General features: G+C 44.4%; 1 protein-coding gene across 2 annotated transcripts; it reads left to right on the top strand.

Moving 5' to 3' along the window:
• The first annotated feature begins 3,413 nt into the window (after positions 1-3,413).
• Positions 3,414-16,587, top strand: GEM (GTP binding protein overexpressed in skeletal muscle). Of its 2 annotated transcripts, none has more exons than XM_003821105.5 (5): positions 3,414-3,624; positions 5,327-5,666; positions 12,739-12,815; positions 13,619-13,823; positions 15,256-16,587. In XM_003821105.5, the coding sequence occupies exons 2-5, from the start codon at positions 5,336-5,338 to the stop codon at positions 15,528-15,530; spliced, it is 888 nt and encodes a 295-aa protein (XP_003821153.1). In that variant the 5' UTR covers positions 3,414-3,624; positions 5,327-5,335; the 3' UTR covers positions 15,531-16,587. The 2 variants fall into 2 exon arrangements, with proteins under 2 accessions (XP_003821153.1, XP_003821152.1); XM_003821104.5 differs by having other exon boundaries at positions 3,414-3,739.
• Positions 16,588-18,869: the final 2,282 nt, after the last annotated feature.

Raw genomic sequence — 18,869 nt, 5'->3', positions numbered from 1 at the left:
TATAGATGATTCTGTTGCTTTTAGATTCTGTTGCTTTTAGAATAGAATTACAGCTTTTAGAATAGTATAATGGACCCAGGCATGTACAGATCCTGAGCCTACCCATCATCTCTCCTCTCTTAGAGTTTTCAAGACATGGTATTCAAAGTAATATTATCTTAATGTCTGTGCAAGTCCCAGATGCCCTTATTTACAACCCTGGTCAAAGGTCCTATTCTTTCCCTACGTCTTTCCTTCCTTTCTCATCCTATTTGAAATCATGGGAACTGGTTGCTCAAGTCTACATGCTAAGTGACAGTGACAGTGGCAGAGTAGTAGGCAGAGTCCCCAAACAGACCCCAACTTCACCTTCTGCCCTAGGGCAGGGATGTGGAGAAAAGAGAGAGGAAAGGATGGCTCATGCCTTTAAATAGAGTAACTCGGCCCACTAGGAACAGGTGGCCCAGTGAAGTTCATGGGCTTTGGCCAATCAGACAAAAACTTCTCCTTTGAGGGTTTTAGGAAGGTGGTAGGCCAAGGTGGGGCTAGTATGGGAATGAGGACTGACGTATATCCCCTACTCTAAATAGAACAGCAGTTAAGACTGTGGCCCCAGAGAGTACAGATCTGCCACCTAACCACCCTGTGACCCTGGGCTGGTTATTTAACCTCATTCCTCAGCACCTTTCCCCATAGAATATGGGTAACTGTAGGGGTGATGCGGATTAGCTGAGATAGGCATGCATTTTGGTCAGTAAATGTGAGTTATTTTTGTTGCTTTGAATTATGCCTCTTTGCTATACTCTTGAGCTACTCATTGTAGCTAGAAACTGAGGAAGCCTTCAAATGCGGGCAGAAAGAATATGGAGAGAATAATTCACAGAACAAAAAACAACTTTCTGCCAATTTTTCCTCTTCAAAACTTGCCACTTACCAAATGCCCTGATTCTACCTTTTCTCTCCAGCTCCACACCCTCAAGATGATCCCAGTGAGCTGGAATCCTGGTCGAGGGATCTGAGACTTGGCTAGATGAGATTTGGCGCTCAGATGTGCTTTTTGTGAAGTATAACTATGATTTTTCTCTAAATAATTACTCAAACTTAACTGTCATTTAGTCAAGACTCTTCTTAAGTAGTGTTCTTGTTTGTGTTCATGTGGCTTCTTGTGAGACAGACAATTTAAAAAATTTAAAAATTGTTCTATTATCCAAACACAACATTGCTGTGTGCCCCTTCCCCTTCCCCAGTCCCTGGAGTTCATTTTCTTTTGTATGTTTCACATATACCAATGACAAATAGTTCATAGTAGATATTGCCTAGGTATGGAATTAGTTTTTTGTTTGTTTGTTTGTTTGTTTTGAGATGGAGTCTTGCTGTGTCGCCCAGGCTGGAGTGCAATGGCACGATCTCGGCTCACTGCAACCTCTGCCTCCCAGGTTCAAGCGATTCTCCCGCCTCAGCCTCCTGAGTAGCTGGGATTACAGGCATCCACCACCACGCCTGGCTATTTTTTTTGTATTTTTAGTAGAGACAGGGTTTCATTACGTTGGCCAGGCTGGTCTTGAACTCCTGACCTCGTGATCCACCCGCCTCAGCCTCCCAAAGTGCTAGGATTACAGGCGTGAGCCACTGTGCCTGGCCAGAATTAGGTTCTTATAAATGTGAAGTATTAGATTCTTATCAATTGGCAAAAGTAGAACTGAAGAACTATATCATATGCTTATAAACTGATTTCTTCTTAGTTTTTACTCCTATGATGTTTCTGTTGAGACCAGTTGACAGAGTAGGAGTGTCAGTATGGAAAAAGCATGGATCATTTTGAAACATGGATTATTCATCAATTACATGTGTTTTAGAATGGAGTCAGTGATATACTCTCGGAGATGATCTCCCCCACCCCCCATCTCCTCCCCTTTTCCTTTCCCCACATCTGTAGCCACTTCCTGTCAGCTAAACCCAGAAGAAAAACTTGACAGAAGCAAAGGGCATCCAGAGAATTATGATCCCCAGGTTGTAGTTCCAGTTCTGTCATGTCCTAAGCTGTCATCTCCTCTCTGGGTCTCAGGTTTCTTATGTATAAGATAAGTAGGAGATTGGGGCCACAACACCTGAGACTAAAGGAATTCTAAGTTTTCATTACTCTATGGATTCCACCTTTGCTAGCTTGGGACCTGGCAGGTCTCAGCAGCTGGTCATGTAGCTAATTCTCAAAGCAGATAAATGCCTGCAGGATAACTGTGAATCGACTCTAATCACAGCAGAGTCCAGCTGCTTCAATAGATGCTGGTGCCTTTGGCTGCTTCCCGGAGCCACCAGCCAACCCAGAGATGAAGCTGGCTGGAAAAGCGGATATGTTGGAGAGGCCAGCATCATCTCTAAACACAGCATCTGGGAAATACCCATGTCCCCAGAAAGAGGTCATTGAAATCCTTCACTTGGTGGTGCAGTGCAGAGACTCAGGAAAACCAGGCTTTGAGTCCTGACCCTGCCACTTTTACCAGCGGTGTGACCTTGGGCAAATTCTCTGGCCCTATGTTATCTTCCTCCTCCATACAATGAGGGTAGCAATAGAGCCACCTTGCAGAAGTGTAGTAAGGATTAAGGTCCCAGGAGGCCTAACAGTACCTACTAAGCAGAGGTCCTCAGAGGTACTTTATAAATGGTAGTAGTAGTTATTATCCTGTGCCCTTTGTTCACAGGAGTCTCTTACAGGGGTGTTGGTCTCAGTGCTCCTCCCCATGGCCAGGCTGTATTGGCTCATGCCCAAGGCGTAGCCTTGCCAGGGAGCCTGGTACAGAGATGCTGCTGATTGGGATGCTGATTAAATTCCCTGATTGAGGAGCCTCAGCATTCTGGCCCAGAGCAGGAGGGCCAGCAATATTTAGCACAATCTGCTTGGATCCTCAATTAAATTGTTTTCCCAAACTGCCCTTTTCAAGGTCTTGTCCTCTTTCCTCACCTCTTTCTGGCCCCTTCTCTCTGGGTCCTTGCCAGAGAAGGGAAACAAAGCCTTGTGGGGCTCCATCTGCTTCCCCCTATCCAGAAGAAGGTGACAAGGCTGTCTTCCTTGCAGAAGATGTGGTTAAAACAAGCCTTGGCTATTCAAGGTGGCTGCAGTCTCATCCTGGAGGCTAAAGTCTCTGCGCATTCCAGGTTGATCTCTGTTTTCTTGGCAAAACTGAGCTCTCAATTCAAACCTGCCTCTCCCTTCCATCCTTTATCCCGACAGCTCACAAGTGCTTTGCTGGGAAGGACGATTAAGTGTCACTTAATGTATTTTTCCATTTTCCTGTGTTCATCTGGTAAAAAGAAAATAAAACAAAATAAAGGAGGCCCAGGATTGAACTGTCATTATTTTTTAAATGGAGAGAGAAGGGGTCACATGACTGCGAGTAACTGATTTAGCCAAGTGGCTGCAACTCCGAGTTTGCTGCAGAGCCGCCCCCTCCCGGCGGGGGCGCTGACGTCACGGAAAAGCCCCGCGGCGGGTCGGCTGGGCTGGTTATAAACCGCCCGGCCGTGGCGGCTGCAGGCGGCGGGCACGGACGGCGGGCGCAGCGCAGCACTCCCCGCTCGTTGGCCCGGGTATCCCAGCGCGGACCCACGCGATACACTGACGCCCCGACGCCGATCCGGCCGAGCCAAGTAAGGGGGACGGCCCGGGACGGAGAAGGGAGAGAGTGGGAGTTTCCCAGCCCGCAGAACTTTCGAAGTTGAGAAAAGAACCCCTGGAACGTGCGCTCAGCACTGGGATTTTCTGGTAGGGGTCAGAGCTTCAAGTGCAAAGGATGTCGCTTCTCATCAGCAGGTTCCTTAGTTCAATTCGGTAGAAGGGTCACCTCCCCCTACAGATCGAGTGGTCAGAGAGGGCAGCCCTTAATGATGCTTTATGTATTTGTTGTTTGAATGTAAGTCTGCCAACTGAGGTGCTGCTTTTGAGACTAAAAAACCGGCTGGTCGTCCTGGTTAGTGGCGAGATGTTGGGGTACGGAGTGTGGGGGTGAGGGTGGGAGAGGAGTGTTTGTGCATCTTGCTGATTGCAACGTAAGTACTTATACTTTGTCGCCAGTAGCCGGAAAAACAGACCTCCCGGCTAGGGGAGGCAGTCTGCAAAGGGAAAGTTGTAGAGAAGTTGTTGAATATCATTTAGGGGAGTCTTCAGCCTTCTGATTTGCTTCAAGAAGGGGGTCTGAGAATGGTGGCTCAGGCCTGTGATCTCAGCACTTTGGGAAGCCGAGGCAGGAGGATCACTTGACCCCAGGAGTTCGAGACCAGCCTGGGCAACATAGTGAGACCACCGTCTCTACCAAAAAATAAAAATTAAAATTAAAAAACTAGTGGACGTGGTAGTGCAGGTCTGTAGTCCCAGCTACTTGGGAGGCTGAAGTGGAGGATCACTTGAACCTGGCAGTTGGAGGCTAGCTACAGTGAGCTATGATCGTGCCACTGCACTCCAGCCTGGGTGACAGAGCAAGACCCTGTCTCAAAAAAGGAATCTGAGTTGAATTAAAGAACTCTTGAGAATGGATGTGGTTTTTTAAGAATGAGGCACTTTCTCTGCAAATTTCATAGGTCTGAACATGAGCAGGTTATTTCTCTGCCAGGGTGTCTAGGTTTGGAGCCGGGATGTTTTAAAAGTGGTATCTGTGGGTTAGAGGGCACAGCTGAGGCATAAACTTTAAACAGAAAATTTCCCCCCTACCCCCAATAATGGCAGGTGGATGCTCTCCAGGCAGCTGGAGAGCATCAAGGCAACTTTACTAAACATGGAAGTTCCAATAAGTGCCTGTCCAGTCCAGCCAGGGTTGCGGTGGGCAGGGGAGGGGAGGGTGATGTCATTGCCACGTGTTTCCCACTGAGGCACAAAACCTGCTGGACACTGGTGCAATTAAGAGCCAAGTTTAGACAAGAGCAGCTAACCTGACCAGCTGGTCCCCAGCAACATTAACTTGTTGCTTTTCAAGCCATCTTTGGAGGCTGCTGGTTCTTTCCAGCCGCCTTTGTGCCAGCTCTGAGTGCAGCTCTTCTTTCATCCAAGTCTGCTTTGAGGAAGGGGGAAGCCCATGGGCAGTGGGTGATGTTAACAGCATTTGTTTTCCCATGCAAATGACAGTCTGCCTGAGGAGCTGGTTACTGACAGTGTGGGCAGCGTGTTTGTCTGTGTGTGTGTCCAGTTGAAAGCCTGTCTTGTTGGGGTTTGGGGGACTGTTTAATTGGTGGTCTTTATGTTAGGGATACTTGCTTCTCATCTCATCTAATAAAATATTACTGATGACTGACCACGTATTTGAGCGGAGCTCTCACTCATGCTTACTAATGCTGCCATCTTGGCTGCTTTGCTCCCCAGGACTCAACGATGACTCTGAATAATGTCACCATGCGCCAGGGCACTGTGGGCATGCAGCCGCAGCAGCAGCGCTGGAGCATCCCAGCCGATGGCAGGCATCTGATGGTCCAGAAAGAGCCCCACCAGTACAGCCACCGCAACCGCCATTCTGCTACCCCTGAGGACCACTGCCGCCGAAGCTGGTCCTCTGACTCCACAGACTCAGTCATCTCCTCTGAGTCAGGGAACACCTACTACCGAGTGGTGCTCATAGGGGAGCAGGGGGTGGGCAAGTCCACTCTGGCCAACATCTTTGCAGGTGTGCATGACAGCATGGACAGCGACTGCGAGGTGCTGGGAGGTAGGTGTCCCAGCCCCAGTGGGCTTCTTTCCACCAGGGGTGGCCCAGGAAGAAAGAGCGAGGGTGGGTGACTTATTTACCCGCAGAGTTGGGAGCTGAAGTTAGGCATTTTGGACAATTGATGGGGGAGCTGAGTCTCCAGAAAAGCCCAAGCACAGGCTTTCGGGGCAAGAAAATGAAAATGCTTGTAGACAGGACCAAAATCTGTTGATCCTGGGCCAGAAAGGGAATTCTTCAGATTCCAATTCTAAATGGGTTGGGGAAGGCTGATTAGAGAGGGCAGAGCCAGAGGGTCAGCGCCCCACTTGACTTCTGCTGACTCTGACTTGAACATTCTTCCCGGAACTCAGTATAGACACAGCCTTTTTCCATGGTTATACTTAAAACAAGCCAGTTGGAAAAGCTGTTAGGATGGCTTGATCAGTTTGCTTCCACCAATATTAGAAACTTTTGTGGGTGTTAAATAGTTCAAAATCTGTATTTGAAATAGCATAATAATTTTTTAAAATGTGAAGTATAACAATGAAACTTTCTATAGAGTCTGACAGCTTTTCAAGACAATTTTCCCTGTACAATTTCATCTATTTATTGATTGGAGCCTGGCCTATTTCCAAAACTGTTTTGAGGTGACATTATCTCAAAATGCATGTATTCTTCAGCTAGGGGTAAAGCACAGCCCTATGTTCTGCTAAGTAATATGAGGATCCTGATAGCCAATGCCATCCATAAAGTGTCTTTCAGCCACAGCCTCAGTCTGAGCGTATGCGACCAGGGTAGTTATATGTCCCTATTTGCAGCTACAGAAATAAAGGAAGCACTGCTCAGTGTTTCCCCAAGTCACATGGTCTGTGTTCTGTCGCGACTCACAACTGAATCATAGAGTAGGGAGGTGTCTTAGCGATGACTCAGTTCTCCCCTGCATTGATGCATATTAATGTTATTCCTCACTACCCACAGCCCATCTCATCTGGAGGTTTTATTCTTCTTGATTGTCTCAGTGTCAAGGAGTTCACTGCTTCATGAGGCAGCTCAGGAACTGGGCTATAAATAATGACTCATTGTTGTAACATCGATTTCTCTCCTCGCTCCTGGAATCTCACAAGAGTAAAGGGAGAAATAGGGCCAGTGTTGTACAATTGATTCCCTCTTTCTTTGTAAAGGCTGCCAGGTGACTTGCTAGGAAAGAGAAACGGGAGGAAGGGGCTAACATTTAGAGTGAATGTTTGCAACGGGAAAGGCACTTTGTTAGGTGCCTTATATTTGCTGCTGTTTATTTTGGTCTTCACAAAGTTCTTGTACTCATGAGTAAACTAAGTCTCAGGGAGATCAAAAGCCTTATCCAGAATCACCCAATAAGGAAGGTGGATTTAGAATTTGGGATTTTATCATCTTAGTTCAGTTCATTTTACCATTTCTGGGGAACTTGCTATGTGCCAGGCACTGTGTTAAATACTTCCCACACATATTTTTGATAATACTTGAATCAATCTGGCATTAATATACCTATTTGACAGGTGAAGAAATGGAGGCTTACAAAGTCAAGTGACTTTCCCAGGGTGAAAAAACTAGTACATGGTATGACCAGGATTCAAATCTAGTTGTGATTGAACCCAAATCCTGTGTCTTTTCATAGCCCCCTGCAGCCCCAGGATTTAGCTTCCAAATACTAAGTATGACAGCGCATTGGGCATCAGCCACACACCTGGCTCTGGCCTAAGCTCTGGGATACAAGGCGATGGATGAGGTATACCATGCCCCCTAGTAATGAGCTAAGTGTTAGTTGCTATGTTGCAGAGCAGGGTCACATTAACTAATACTTTAAGCAGTAACAATACAGTGCTTTGGGCGTTGACATAAGGAAGAGATGGATTGGGAGTTGTTTTTTGTTTTTAAGAGGGAAGAATTGAAAAAAGTTAGTGGACAGTAGACTTTCAAAAATGTTTGTCCATTAGAATGGAGTTGTATGTATCCAGAGGGTAATATTCCCATGGGCATAAAATGTTAAGAAGACTGACTCATACCTGGAATTTGGAAAGGTAGCCTTCCCAGATATTTTGGGAACTTCTTTGTTGAGAGAGAGAGAGAGAGATGCCCAATATGACAGCACATTGGGCATCAGGCATATGGCTGATCCTGGGGCCGCAGGGGACCATGAAAAGACACAGGATTTGGGTTCAATCATGAGAGAAGGGGAATCCTTTCCCTAGCTTCTTACACAGAGAATCTGTAGGACCTGCTGGAATCACTAGTTGGCTTTGTTTCCCAAGAGGAGGGTTTTCTAAGGCACACCCCTACATTTTTTTTTTTTTTAAATCAGCATTCACTGTAAGAAAAAAAATCGACATAATATTCTCATAATGATTTCTCCTAATAAAGATGGATATTGTTACAGTTACACTGCAGTAATCTTATGACTCTCTGTATACACTGAATGCCATTCATTCATTCATTCATTCCTAAGAAGTTACTGAATGTATAGCACAGAGCTTGGTGAGGCACTCTGGGGACATGCAAAGAGTCATGGGGCTTCTTCTGCGGAGATGCTCACAGTATGCAATGGAGCATAATGTATACACCAAGTAGAAATTGAGATAGGATGTGGTAAATGTCTTGAAAGTGGTGTAAGGAGAGTGCTGTGGGAATTCCGAGGCGAAAAGATTACCTCTGACTGTGGATTTAAGAGCTTCATGGTTGGCCCGGCATGGTGGCTCATGCCTGTAATCCCAACACTTTGGGAGGCCGAGGCAGGTGGATCACCTGAGGTCAGGAGTCCAAGACCAGCCTGGCCAACATGGTAAAACCCCATCTCTACTAAAAATACAAAAAATTAGCCGGGCGTGGTGGCATGTGCCTGTAATCCCAGCTACTGAGGAGGCTGAGGCAGGCGAGTCACTTGAATCTGGGAGGTGGAGGTTGCAGTGAGTCGAGATCTCGCCATTGCACTCCAACCTGGGCAACAAAAGTGAAACTCCATCTCAAAAATGAAATAAAATAAAATAAAAATAAAAATAAAATAAAATAAAATAAAATAAATAAAATAAATAAAAGCTTCATGGAAGAGATGGTCTCTGAACTGGACCCTAGGGACAACTAGGATTTGGAAGCCCTGAGCTAGGTGGGAAGGCACACCACACATATACAGCAAAGTACGGAAGTCTCATTGGGCTTGGGGTTTGATGAATGGGTTTAGACGCAGCTCTGACACTGACTTGGCTGGGTGCTCTTGGACAAGCCACTTAGCCTCCTCAAGCTGCCTCATTAGTGTAATTGGGGTAATACCTCCTTCATAGGGTGTTACGAGGATTAAAGGATATAACATGTTGAGCATGGAGCATGGTGCCTGGCACATAGTAAGTACGAAATGAGCATTAGTTAGAGCTGATTATGAATCTACCATTTCCTTTTGATGTGCTTATCTTTCAAAAGTGGTGGTTTCCTTGCTTGTGGCCCCTGTCCACTTTGGTCACTGTTGGCTGGGGCCCGTGGAGCTGTCCAGAGGGGACCGGGGCCAGTAGAGTAGAGGACAGTATTTGTAGAGCAGGCATTTCTTCCGAGGTTCCTTGGGATCCCCTGAGCTATGAAAGCTGGAAGCAGTTGAAAGTTTTCAGGGAGAGGGATGCTGGAGTCTCAGAACTTTAGAGGTGCTGCAGGAGTCAGTTTTGGCAGTGAGAGAACACTTGGGCGGGTTTCACACACACACGGCACTTGAGCCAGTCTTGGGCAGAAGGGGCCTCATTTCCAAGCACAAGGAGTGTTAACGAAAAAATTATTAACATGGTAAGGAAGACCTTATTCAGGGCCATTGCAGTAGGCATCCCAATAGTGGGGAGAGATGGGGCTCAATTCCAAGTACAAGAAGAACAAGTGGGCACTTGGCCAAGGAGCAGGTGGGAGGGGGTCAGAGGATAGAAAATTACTAAGAGGAGACGCCAAGGTTAGGGGGATTCTTGCTGAAGTCAGGCCAAGGAGCAGGTGGGAGGGGGTCAGAGGATGGAAAATTACTAAGAGGAGACGTCAAGGTTGGGATTCTTGCTGAAGTCAGGCCAAGGACTTAGACTATCAGAGGTGGTGGGTGAGGAATTTGATCAGATATTGAAGGTGGGGGATTCTCACTAAACTGACTTAGCAGGATTCTTGCTAAAGCTGTATTCTGCCAGGATGGAAATGGAAGCCCGGGGAGAGGCCGGGTAGAGAAGAGAATTCAGAGGAGCCTGACTAAAGTTTGGTCAAGGAGAGAGTCTGTCAGGGGGATCAAATGAGGAAAGACAAACTGGTCTAGAGAAAGTGGCTACTGACCACCATCACCCCTTATAGAACCTCTGTCTGTCCCCATCAGCATGAGTTCTTTTGCTACATAGAGTGTGCACAGACACCCCAGCTTTCTTCCAGTGCACTGGAGAAGTAGGGGTGTCTCCAGACCCAGATTACGGAAAAGCCTCACAGAGACTAATCAGTATCCAAACCTTTCTCCACACCTTTACTGGAAGCAGATTTCAAAGAGCTCTCCTAGAGTCTGGTATTCTTTTCCTTCCTTTCTTCTCACCTGATTAGCACTTGAAAAGGATAAAAGATGAGCTGAGCAACTTAGATGAAGAGAAACCTGGAGCTCTGGTTACTCCCAGGCTTGCACCTGGTTAGGGGAGAGCCTTCAGTCGGGATGCCATGTGTGCTGGAAGGGTCCTGGTGCACACAGCCAGGGGCCGTATCTAAACTCATGTACTGGGGTGGGGGGTAAAGGGGGGAGCACACGTGCTGAGCAGGGAGGAGATGGATTGTTTTAGCCTCCCAGGCCTCCAACACAGTAATTTTCAGGCAAAGGTAAGATCAGACAGAATGATCCTGTCAGGAAGCTTCTAGAACGGGAAAGCATGTTTTTACTTTCATGGCTGTGATCCTTAGTCCACTTTTTCTCTAGACTTGTTCTGATATCTCTTAAGCCAGGAGAAAGTTGGGTTTTCCTTTTCCGTCAGCGATTGGAACACAGTATGTTTCTATTTGAATGACTGGGCACTCAAGCGAGTCCCCTGTACCTGAGTGGTGGGCTGAGAAAGTTCCTCCATCATTGAAGGAGTTGTCTGAGTGCAGGGAGGGGTTTTAGAGAAGAGCTAAGAACCCTGTGGTGGGAAGCAGCAGTCAGGCCATCCCCGTTCTGTGCTGCTCAGGCTCTGACAGTCTCCCTTGCGTTGTCTAATTTGCATGTTGAGGTTGTGAGGTTCTACCCCTGGTAATCCAAATAGTCCCACTGTGATCTCATTCCTTCTGCATATTGTGAGCAGGCACACGATGGGCGAGACAGAGTTTTAATTCCCCAAGGGCAAACACTTACTGATTAGAAGAATGACGCTGTGGGAGGTGGGGAAACTCACAGAAAGACAGGGCCATGCCTGGTTAACTCCCTTCTTATTTGTTCAAGTTTTCCTTCTTTAAGGAAGGGAAACCTCTCCTGATTCCAGTTCTTAGATGATGAAGCATTAAACCAGGAGCAGTGTTTTTCATAAACCGCTCGCTATTGTAAAACAAGAAGTGCCCTGGTTCCAACGTAGCTCTCTTAAGCTAGGATTTATCTGTAGTGAGGAAGTGCTGAGTATGGCAATAACCAGCTTCCTTCACCTGAAGAAGTGATAATGGCTAACACTGACTGAGTTTCTACTTTGTGCCCAGGCTTAATATAGGTAATTGTCACATAGCCCTAAGGTGTGAGTACTATTATCAATCCCATTGCACAGATGAAGAAAACTGAGGCTCAGAGAGCCTAAGTTGCGTAGACCCCAGAGTTCATAAGGGATGGCACCTGGATTTGAATTCAGGTTTGCTTGTTTTCACAGCCATAATGCTATATTTATCATTCGTTCACTGTACAAACTTTATTGTGCACCAGCAATGTACCAATGTGCGGGGGGACACAGTAAACAGCATAGATGCAAATGTCTGCTCTAACATTACGAGAGGGGCAGGAGGGACAGAAAATAATAGAATAAGTAAGTTAAATGTGTTGTATGTTAGGTGGCAATAAGTGAGATGGAGAAACATAAAGCAGAGAAGGAATATTGTAGGATAGAAGTGTTGCAATTTTAAATGGATGGCCAGGAAGCACCTCCCCCCAGAGGGAAGTAAGGAAACAGGCCTTGTGGGTATTTGAGGGAAAAGATTCTAGACAAAAAGAACCAGAAGAAAAATGATAAATCATTATGAAAGTCATAATTTTCAAAAGATGAAATTCAAAACAGGAAACCTCATTGTGAAAATAGAGTGGAGATGGGCTCAATGGTATTGGGATGAGGGAAATCCCACTTGCAAAAATCCCACTGTACCCCTTTTCTACGCCTGCCCCCCATGGATTTTCCAGGCTGGAACTGCTTTGGCCCATTGTACTGTACTGTGTTCACCCTTCACCTACACACGATCTGGGCTCAAGTGCCGGGAGGAAAGTTTCCATTACCAAGTAGAGCTGGAGGCTGCATTTCTATTATACTCAAGATGGAAAAACAAGCCCATTTATTCCTAGGGAACAGCATTTTTTTTTAAAAAAAGGAAGAAAACTACAGCCAAAACAGGGAGAGTGTCAAGATTCATTCTTGCACTTGTCCAAAGAGGAGCAACGTCTCTGAGCCCAAAGCTCCTGAAATTGCTAGTGAGTATTCAGTAACTACCCACTGAAAGGTACAATGGACTTATGAAAATGTGGCTTACAGTTTCACTGGGTGGTTAATATTTCCTCATAGCATTAACCATTGAATCTGAGTCAAAAGCTCTTGAGTAAGTTTATCCTCACAAATGATTTTGCCATACAAAAGGTCCAGGAATGATGCAAACAAATGCCTTTTACTCCATGTGGTTTAGTGATACATGTTCAAGAGAGACATTCTGCTGGATAAGGACTGGAGGAATTATATGTAGAATGTTGTTGAAGGTGACAAAAAATAGTAATTTGCCTTTGAAAATATCTGTATACTTACATAATTAATTGCATATTTACTAAGTTTATGTTCTAGCACAGTTTTCTACCTGACCCTCTTATGGAGAAGTGTTGCATATTCGCCTGACTCCAATATCTTTGTTCTTTCTTTTCTAGAAGATACATATGAACGAACCCTGATGGTTGATGGGGAAAGTGCAACGATTATACTCCTGGATATGTGGGAAAATAAGGTATGCAGAGCCTGTAGCTCTCTAAATTCCTTTAGGGCTTTCCTTTCAACAAGCTGTTTGGTGCAAGGGTGACCTTGTCCTATATAGTAGGTGTTCCAGATGAGGTGGGCTCATTTTCTTGATTAAAAGCATACTGCTGAAGAATGAGACTATTCTAAGGAACAGGTCGTTCACAGATGAGTTCTGAATAACAAGCAAGTTGTAGTGACTTGCCTTTAGTCCTATTAAAAAACACACCCAAAAAGTTTATTTGTTTTAGGGAAAATACAAACAGGCATTGACTGTTATTTTAAATAACATACATCCATCTCATATGAAGTTGAGATTCTCAATACCAGTCTTCAACATTGGCTTTTTAAAGATTTTAAAAAGCTTCAGAACCTATGTGCTAGACTTCTGTTAATTGAAAACCCTCCTAGTCCCACAAAAGTGTTCTTAATCTCATCACTTGGAAAAGGCAAAAGGGAGTTTTTGGGAAGTCAGAAAAGGCTCATTTTTGGTAGATTAAATAGAAATTGGAAATGCTGTTTGGCAGAGAAGTTGTGTAATTTATCAAATCAAGCTGTAGAAGATACTGAAAAGTGAAAACTTTTTGGCATAAGTACTGGACAGGCTAGCAATCTTTACAGCCACCAGACATCTTATAGGCATAGAAGACCAATGCTTTTAGGGAGTTGGAAGCGATTTTCTTCCTTTTTCCTATCAGCAAGTGTACTTTAGGATACACATATTGTTCCTTTGCAAACTGATGCTTTATTCCCCAGGCCTAACTGAACTCACAGAAGATCTTATTGTTTCATTAGGGGGAAAATGAATGGCTCCATGACCACTGCATGCAGGTCGGGGACGCATACCTGATTGTCTACTCAATCACAGACCGAGCGAGCTTCGAGAAGGCATCTGAGCTGCGAATCCAGCTCCGCAGGGCCCGGCAGACAGAGGACATTCCCATAATTTTGGTTGGCAACAAAAGTGACTTAGTGCGGTGCCGGGAAGTGTCTGTATCAGGTAAGAGGAGCAGAGCCAATACTGTAGAAACAATCGCTGGATCACATGTGTTTTCCTTCAGACACGGGTTCTTCCCTCCTTCCACGAGGCTGGATCTAGGAACTCATTAAGATGCTATATGAAATTTTAGGTGTGTTTCTCAGACTCCTACAGTCCCAGTGGGTCTCCTCCACACTATTTGTTCTCCCTTGTCCATCTGGTCTACCTGCAGGATACTAATCCTCCCGCTTTTAAGGAGTTTCCTGGAATTCCCAAGAGTACAGGGAAATGAAAGTAGCATCTTCATGCAAGGAGGATAGGGAACTCTGATTTAGGGGAACTGTGAGAAAGAGTTTCATTGAGGAAAAAGAATTCTACTCTGGCTGACTCTGGTTTCTGTGAGCCCTAGAAACGCTGTCCTACTCTCCTACTCCCCATCCATGGCTTCTGAAATTTCATTTGAGGCATCAGTCTGATGGGGTCACATATTCTTCTTCATACTTAGCTCAGGGAAAATCTCTATCTGCTGAGTGGGCACCCAAGTGCTTTTATAGCCCTTGAGATTTTACTGGCCTAATTCAGATTTGATCCCTGGTACAATTATAAAACTAAAATACTACATTGCCAGGCCCTGCTCAGGAGGAAAGACACCTGATAAAGACAATGTACACACTAGTTTGGGAATGTCTTCCTACTAGGACACGACTGTCTACAGTAATCATTTTTTTTCCAAACCAAAACTTGATGCATGGTCATTGAACACAATGAAATACTTGAAATTGAGACTGTCCCAGAAAAGCTTGTATAATTTAACTGTATTACACATTTGTAAAATTCTCAATTTTTTCCCAAGATATCTCATTATTGCTTTATTTTTATTTTTATTTTAAAAGAGAGGAAAGCTAAGCAGTAGAATTCTTATTTCCAATTCTGGAAACTGGGTCAGGAGAAAGAGTTGAGTATGGGCTTGAGAACTGAGCAGACCTGGCTTCACTGCCACTTACAGGCTGTGTGAACTTCACCTGCAGAGGAGACTCCCCTCGGTTTCTTCATGTATTTGACAGGGATAATAATGTATTTTCCAAGATTGTTGTGGACATTGAAAACAGTGTTTATAAAGAACTTAGCCTTGTTCTTGGCACATTGTAAGTCAGCAGTAAATTAAGGGTATGGCTTTTACTGTTATAACTAATATCACTATATTTGATGAAATGGGACCTTCAGACAGTGAATTTATGGGGGATCAGATCTAAAGCCCATCTCCCCTACTTCCAGGGACCCTCCAGTGAGACATTTTCTATTCATGCCCTGGGAGGGCCTGTGCCGCAGCAGCATCCTCTATCCACTGCATATACAGCTGACTTAGTGTTACCTCGAAGAACCATCCAGCTTGACTGTGCGTTATGTGGGACTGTGCTCTGCAGTCCCTCTGACCTCTTTCTTTCCTTCCCAGAAGGGAGAGCCTGTGCAGTGGTGTTTGACTGCAAGTTCATCGAGACCTCTGCAGCTGTCCAGCACAACGTGAAGGAGCTGTTTGAGGGCATTGTGCGACAGGTGCGCCTTCGGCGGGACAGCAAGGAGAAGAATGAACGGCGGCTGGCCTACCAGAAAAGGAAGGAGAGCATGCCCAGGAAAGCCAGGCGCTTCTGGGGCAAGATCGTGGCCAAAAACAAGAATATGGCCTTCAAGCTCAAGTCCAAATCCTGCCATGACCTCTCTGTACTCTAGGAACCCAGGGTCACCCAGATGTCCCTTTGATGGCCGTTGTTGAAGGCCATTGGGACCAATAATCTATATTAGATTGAATACTTAAGTTAGATGTGGTTTCCCCCATTGTAGCAGGGAGCTAGCGTATTAGCCTTGTGGGCAACATGATGCATGGGAAATGAAAGATTTTTGTAAAAAGTCAGTATTTATTTCCAGGAAAAGCCTGACCTTGCTATTTGAACACCCAAGACTCTTTAGAGGATGTGTTTGGTGTTCACATGTGTTTCTTCTATTTTGGATAGTAGAGAAGTAAAGCTTACAAAGAATGCCTAGAACAAGAACTTTTCATCATTAAAAATTTTTCCCAGTGTTCTGATATGTGACTCTGAGGCCAACGAGTCATAAATAAATATAAGAAAGCTGTCAATGAGTTTCTTCAAAGGAGGGAAAACTTTCTACGAATCTAAGATCCATGGAGCTAGAATTGTAGAACTAGGCTCATCAGAATCGTGACTATTATTGCTCCATCAAACTGTGAAAAGAAATGATGTGGACCTTGCTGGAAACAAAGGCTTAGCAAACAATTTTTGTTCAATGCCCACTGAGACATATAGAATTGGGAACTGATACATGTGTCCCTTATAGGCTCAAAAATTATATCTTACAATTTCTTATTTAGGGGGAAATTATTTGAATCAGATTCTATTTAGTCAAACCACCTTTTATGTTTTATTATTTTTGAATTCATGGAGCCATCATAAAAATATTTTTAAAATCAGAATTATTGATATACCCTGTAGTGCAAAATGTCAATTTTTAATGTATAATCAGAAGTCTGAATTTTTATAAAACATAGCATAAAAACTTCCAGTACTTTGGTTGACGCTTGTATGTCACAGCTCTGCTCTATTTATTATTATTTTGCAAAATAACCATTTTAACATTTGATAAAGCATATTTATGAACATATTTCTTAATAAGAAAAATATCCATTTTATTACCATTTTCTATCTTTTTCAAAATATGCAAGTTTTTACCTATATGTCTTATAATAAAAGAAATAAAATATTTGAAAAAAGGCATTCTTGATTGATTTTCCTCCCCAAACAAGATGATTAGGATTATTTTTATACAGCCTTTAGAGCAAGCACATTCCAAAGAGACATATGCCTATTGTTTTCTTTCTTTTTCTCACTAGCAATAGCCCAGTCATTATCCGTTTTAAAGGATATCCCTGACATCTCTGCTTTGAAATCACGATTCACGGTAATGCAAAGTTATTTTTGGCTGATACCATTGGGAAGTATTTGGGGTCATCTCAATGCTGTTATAGGAAAAGCCAGATTGACCTTTTACTTTGGTCTGGCAAATGCCTGACTGAACAGATGGGCTTCACTTTGCTCCCTGGAGGCTCATGGTCTTAAGCTTGACTAAGGCATTAGAGGAAGTTATAAAGGATTAGGGGGAAATAAAATAAAGGAAACTAGTGATTTCCAGCCTGAGATCTAGCCAGGCAAAGCTTTCACCAAATTCTCCTCTCTGACATTAATATGGCTTGACATTAATCACTTGGCATCTATCCAGCGGCCGTATGCAGCCCTTTTGCTGGAATGGAACTTCCTGGTGTTCTCCCTTCACATCTTCTCTGGCCCTATATGCACCCTATTTCACTCTCTTCTCCCTAGATTTTTGAGTTTGTAGTGAGACACACACTGATGGTGACAATCATGGGACTTCAGACATTCCCTAAAGCTACACAGTTGTTGTTTTCTTGAGACGGAGTCACTGTGTCACCCAGGCTGGAGTGCAGTGGCGTGATCTCGGCTCACTGCAACCTCCGCCTTCTGGGTTCAAGCGATTCTCCTGCCACAGCCTCCCAAGTAGCTGGGACTACAGCGTGCACCACCACGTCAGGCTAATTTTTGTATTTTTAGTAGAGACAGGTTTTTACCATATTGGCCAGACTGGTCTTAAACTCTTGACCTCAGGTGATCCGCCTGCCTCGGCCTCCCAAAGTGCTGGGATTACAGCCACAAGCCATCACGCCTGGCCTTAAAGCCACGCAGTTTTAAAGGGTGTCTGCTCTGTTTTCATTGCCCTTTCTCCTCCTTTTTCCAAGTTGAGCACAAAGGTTCCCATCTCTATGCACTTTGCATCTTAGAATTGCTCAAGGCAATAGCATGGGGAGATGATACAAGTAAAGATTCAGGTTACATAGATCTGGGGTGAATTTTGGCTGTGGAATTTAGCAACATGGCTTTGGAGTAAAGGTTAAAGATTTCTAGCTATCAGTTTTCTCATCTACAAAATGGGATTGCTAATAATACCCACTTGGTAAGGTTAACATCTTTGTGAGATTAACATCTTTTAACCTGCCATACAGTAAAGAGCTCAAGAGATCTTCCTTTTCATGGTTGCACATTTTCCATTCTGTATCATTTAGAGTTAGTTTTACATGTCTGTTTCCCCTAATTTGAATGGAAACTCCTTTGAATCAGGGACCACCACTCTGTTCCTCCTTACCCTTCTACTCATCAGCGCAGCGCACTGCATATACTGGGATTTTACGAACTTTCTTCTTGAGCTTCATAGATCCTCCCAACACCTATGTGAGGTCAATAGGCCATCTCACAGCAAACCAGTTCAGGTGGATAAATGACTTGTCCAAGTTTGTTCAGATGCTAAGTGTCTGAGCTAGGACTGAGGTCCACCTGTGACTCCTGGTCATTTGTATATTCTTATCTCCAAAACTTTCCTATAAACACAGCCTGTTTCATCCCCAGGTGTCATCCTATACACAGAATACACAGACACACACACACACACACACAAAATGCATATATATTCTTTACACTATTTTTTCTCACAATCTCAAGCTTCCTCATCACTTCTTTTAGACCTTCCCAACCAAATGGCCAATAGATCCCAAGGCTCCAGGTTTAAGGGTATGTTCAAGGTTGTCATGATCACATTCCCTTGGCTTGAAGCAGGGCAGGATAATGCCGGCTGCAATCCAATCCAAGAGGATTTTTGGTTAAGAGCTTTAGCTCCAGGGTTAGACAAACCTGGGTTTCCATCTGGTTTCATCACTTACTGGATGTGTGGCCAAGAGTCAAGTTCTTTACTATCTCATAGCCTCAGTTTTCCCATCTGTAACATGGGAAGAATGCCCACCTCATAGGGTTGTGGTAAGGATTATGTGAGACCTGCAAAAGTTATGTTATCATCTCAGGGACAGCACTGACTCTGCCTGCTCTAGTGCAGCATCCACACCTTCACACACTCATGCATTCTTCAAATATTATTGGACACCCAGGTGCTAACAGCTGCTGGGAATATAATGATGGCTAAGATATTATC

The sequence above is a fragment of the Pan paniscus genome, chromosome 7, assembly GCF_029289425.2.
Source record: "Pan paniscus chromosome 7, NHGRI_mPanPan1-v2.0_pri, whole genome shotgun sequence".
In the NCBI taxonomy this organism is placed as follows: Eukaryota; Metazoa; Chordata; class Mammalia; order Primates; family Hominidae; genus Pan; species Pan paniscus.
The sequence above is the reverse complement of the archived record's forward strand: the minus strand, read 5'-3'. Positions and strand labels throughout refer to the sequence as shown.

Coding starts and splice junctions, on each gene's coding strand:
- GEM (XM_003821105.5), top strand. CDS start 5,336: ATGACTCTGAATAATGTCACCATGCGCCAGGGCACTGTGGGCATGCAG. Junction 5,667..12,738: donor CGACTGCGAGGTGCTGGGAG/GTAGGTGTCCCA, acceptor TTTCTTTTCTAG/AAGATACATATGAACGAACC. Junction 13,824..15,255: donor CCGGGAAGTGTCTGTATCAG/GTAAGAGGAGCA, acceptor TTTCCTTCCCAG/AAGGGAGAGCCTGTGCAGTG.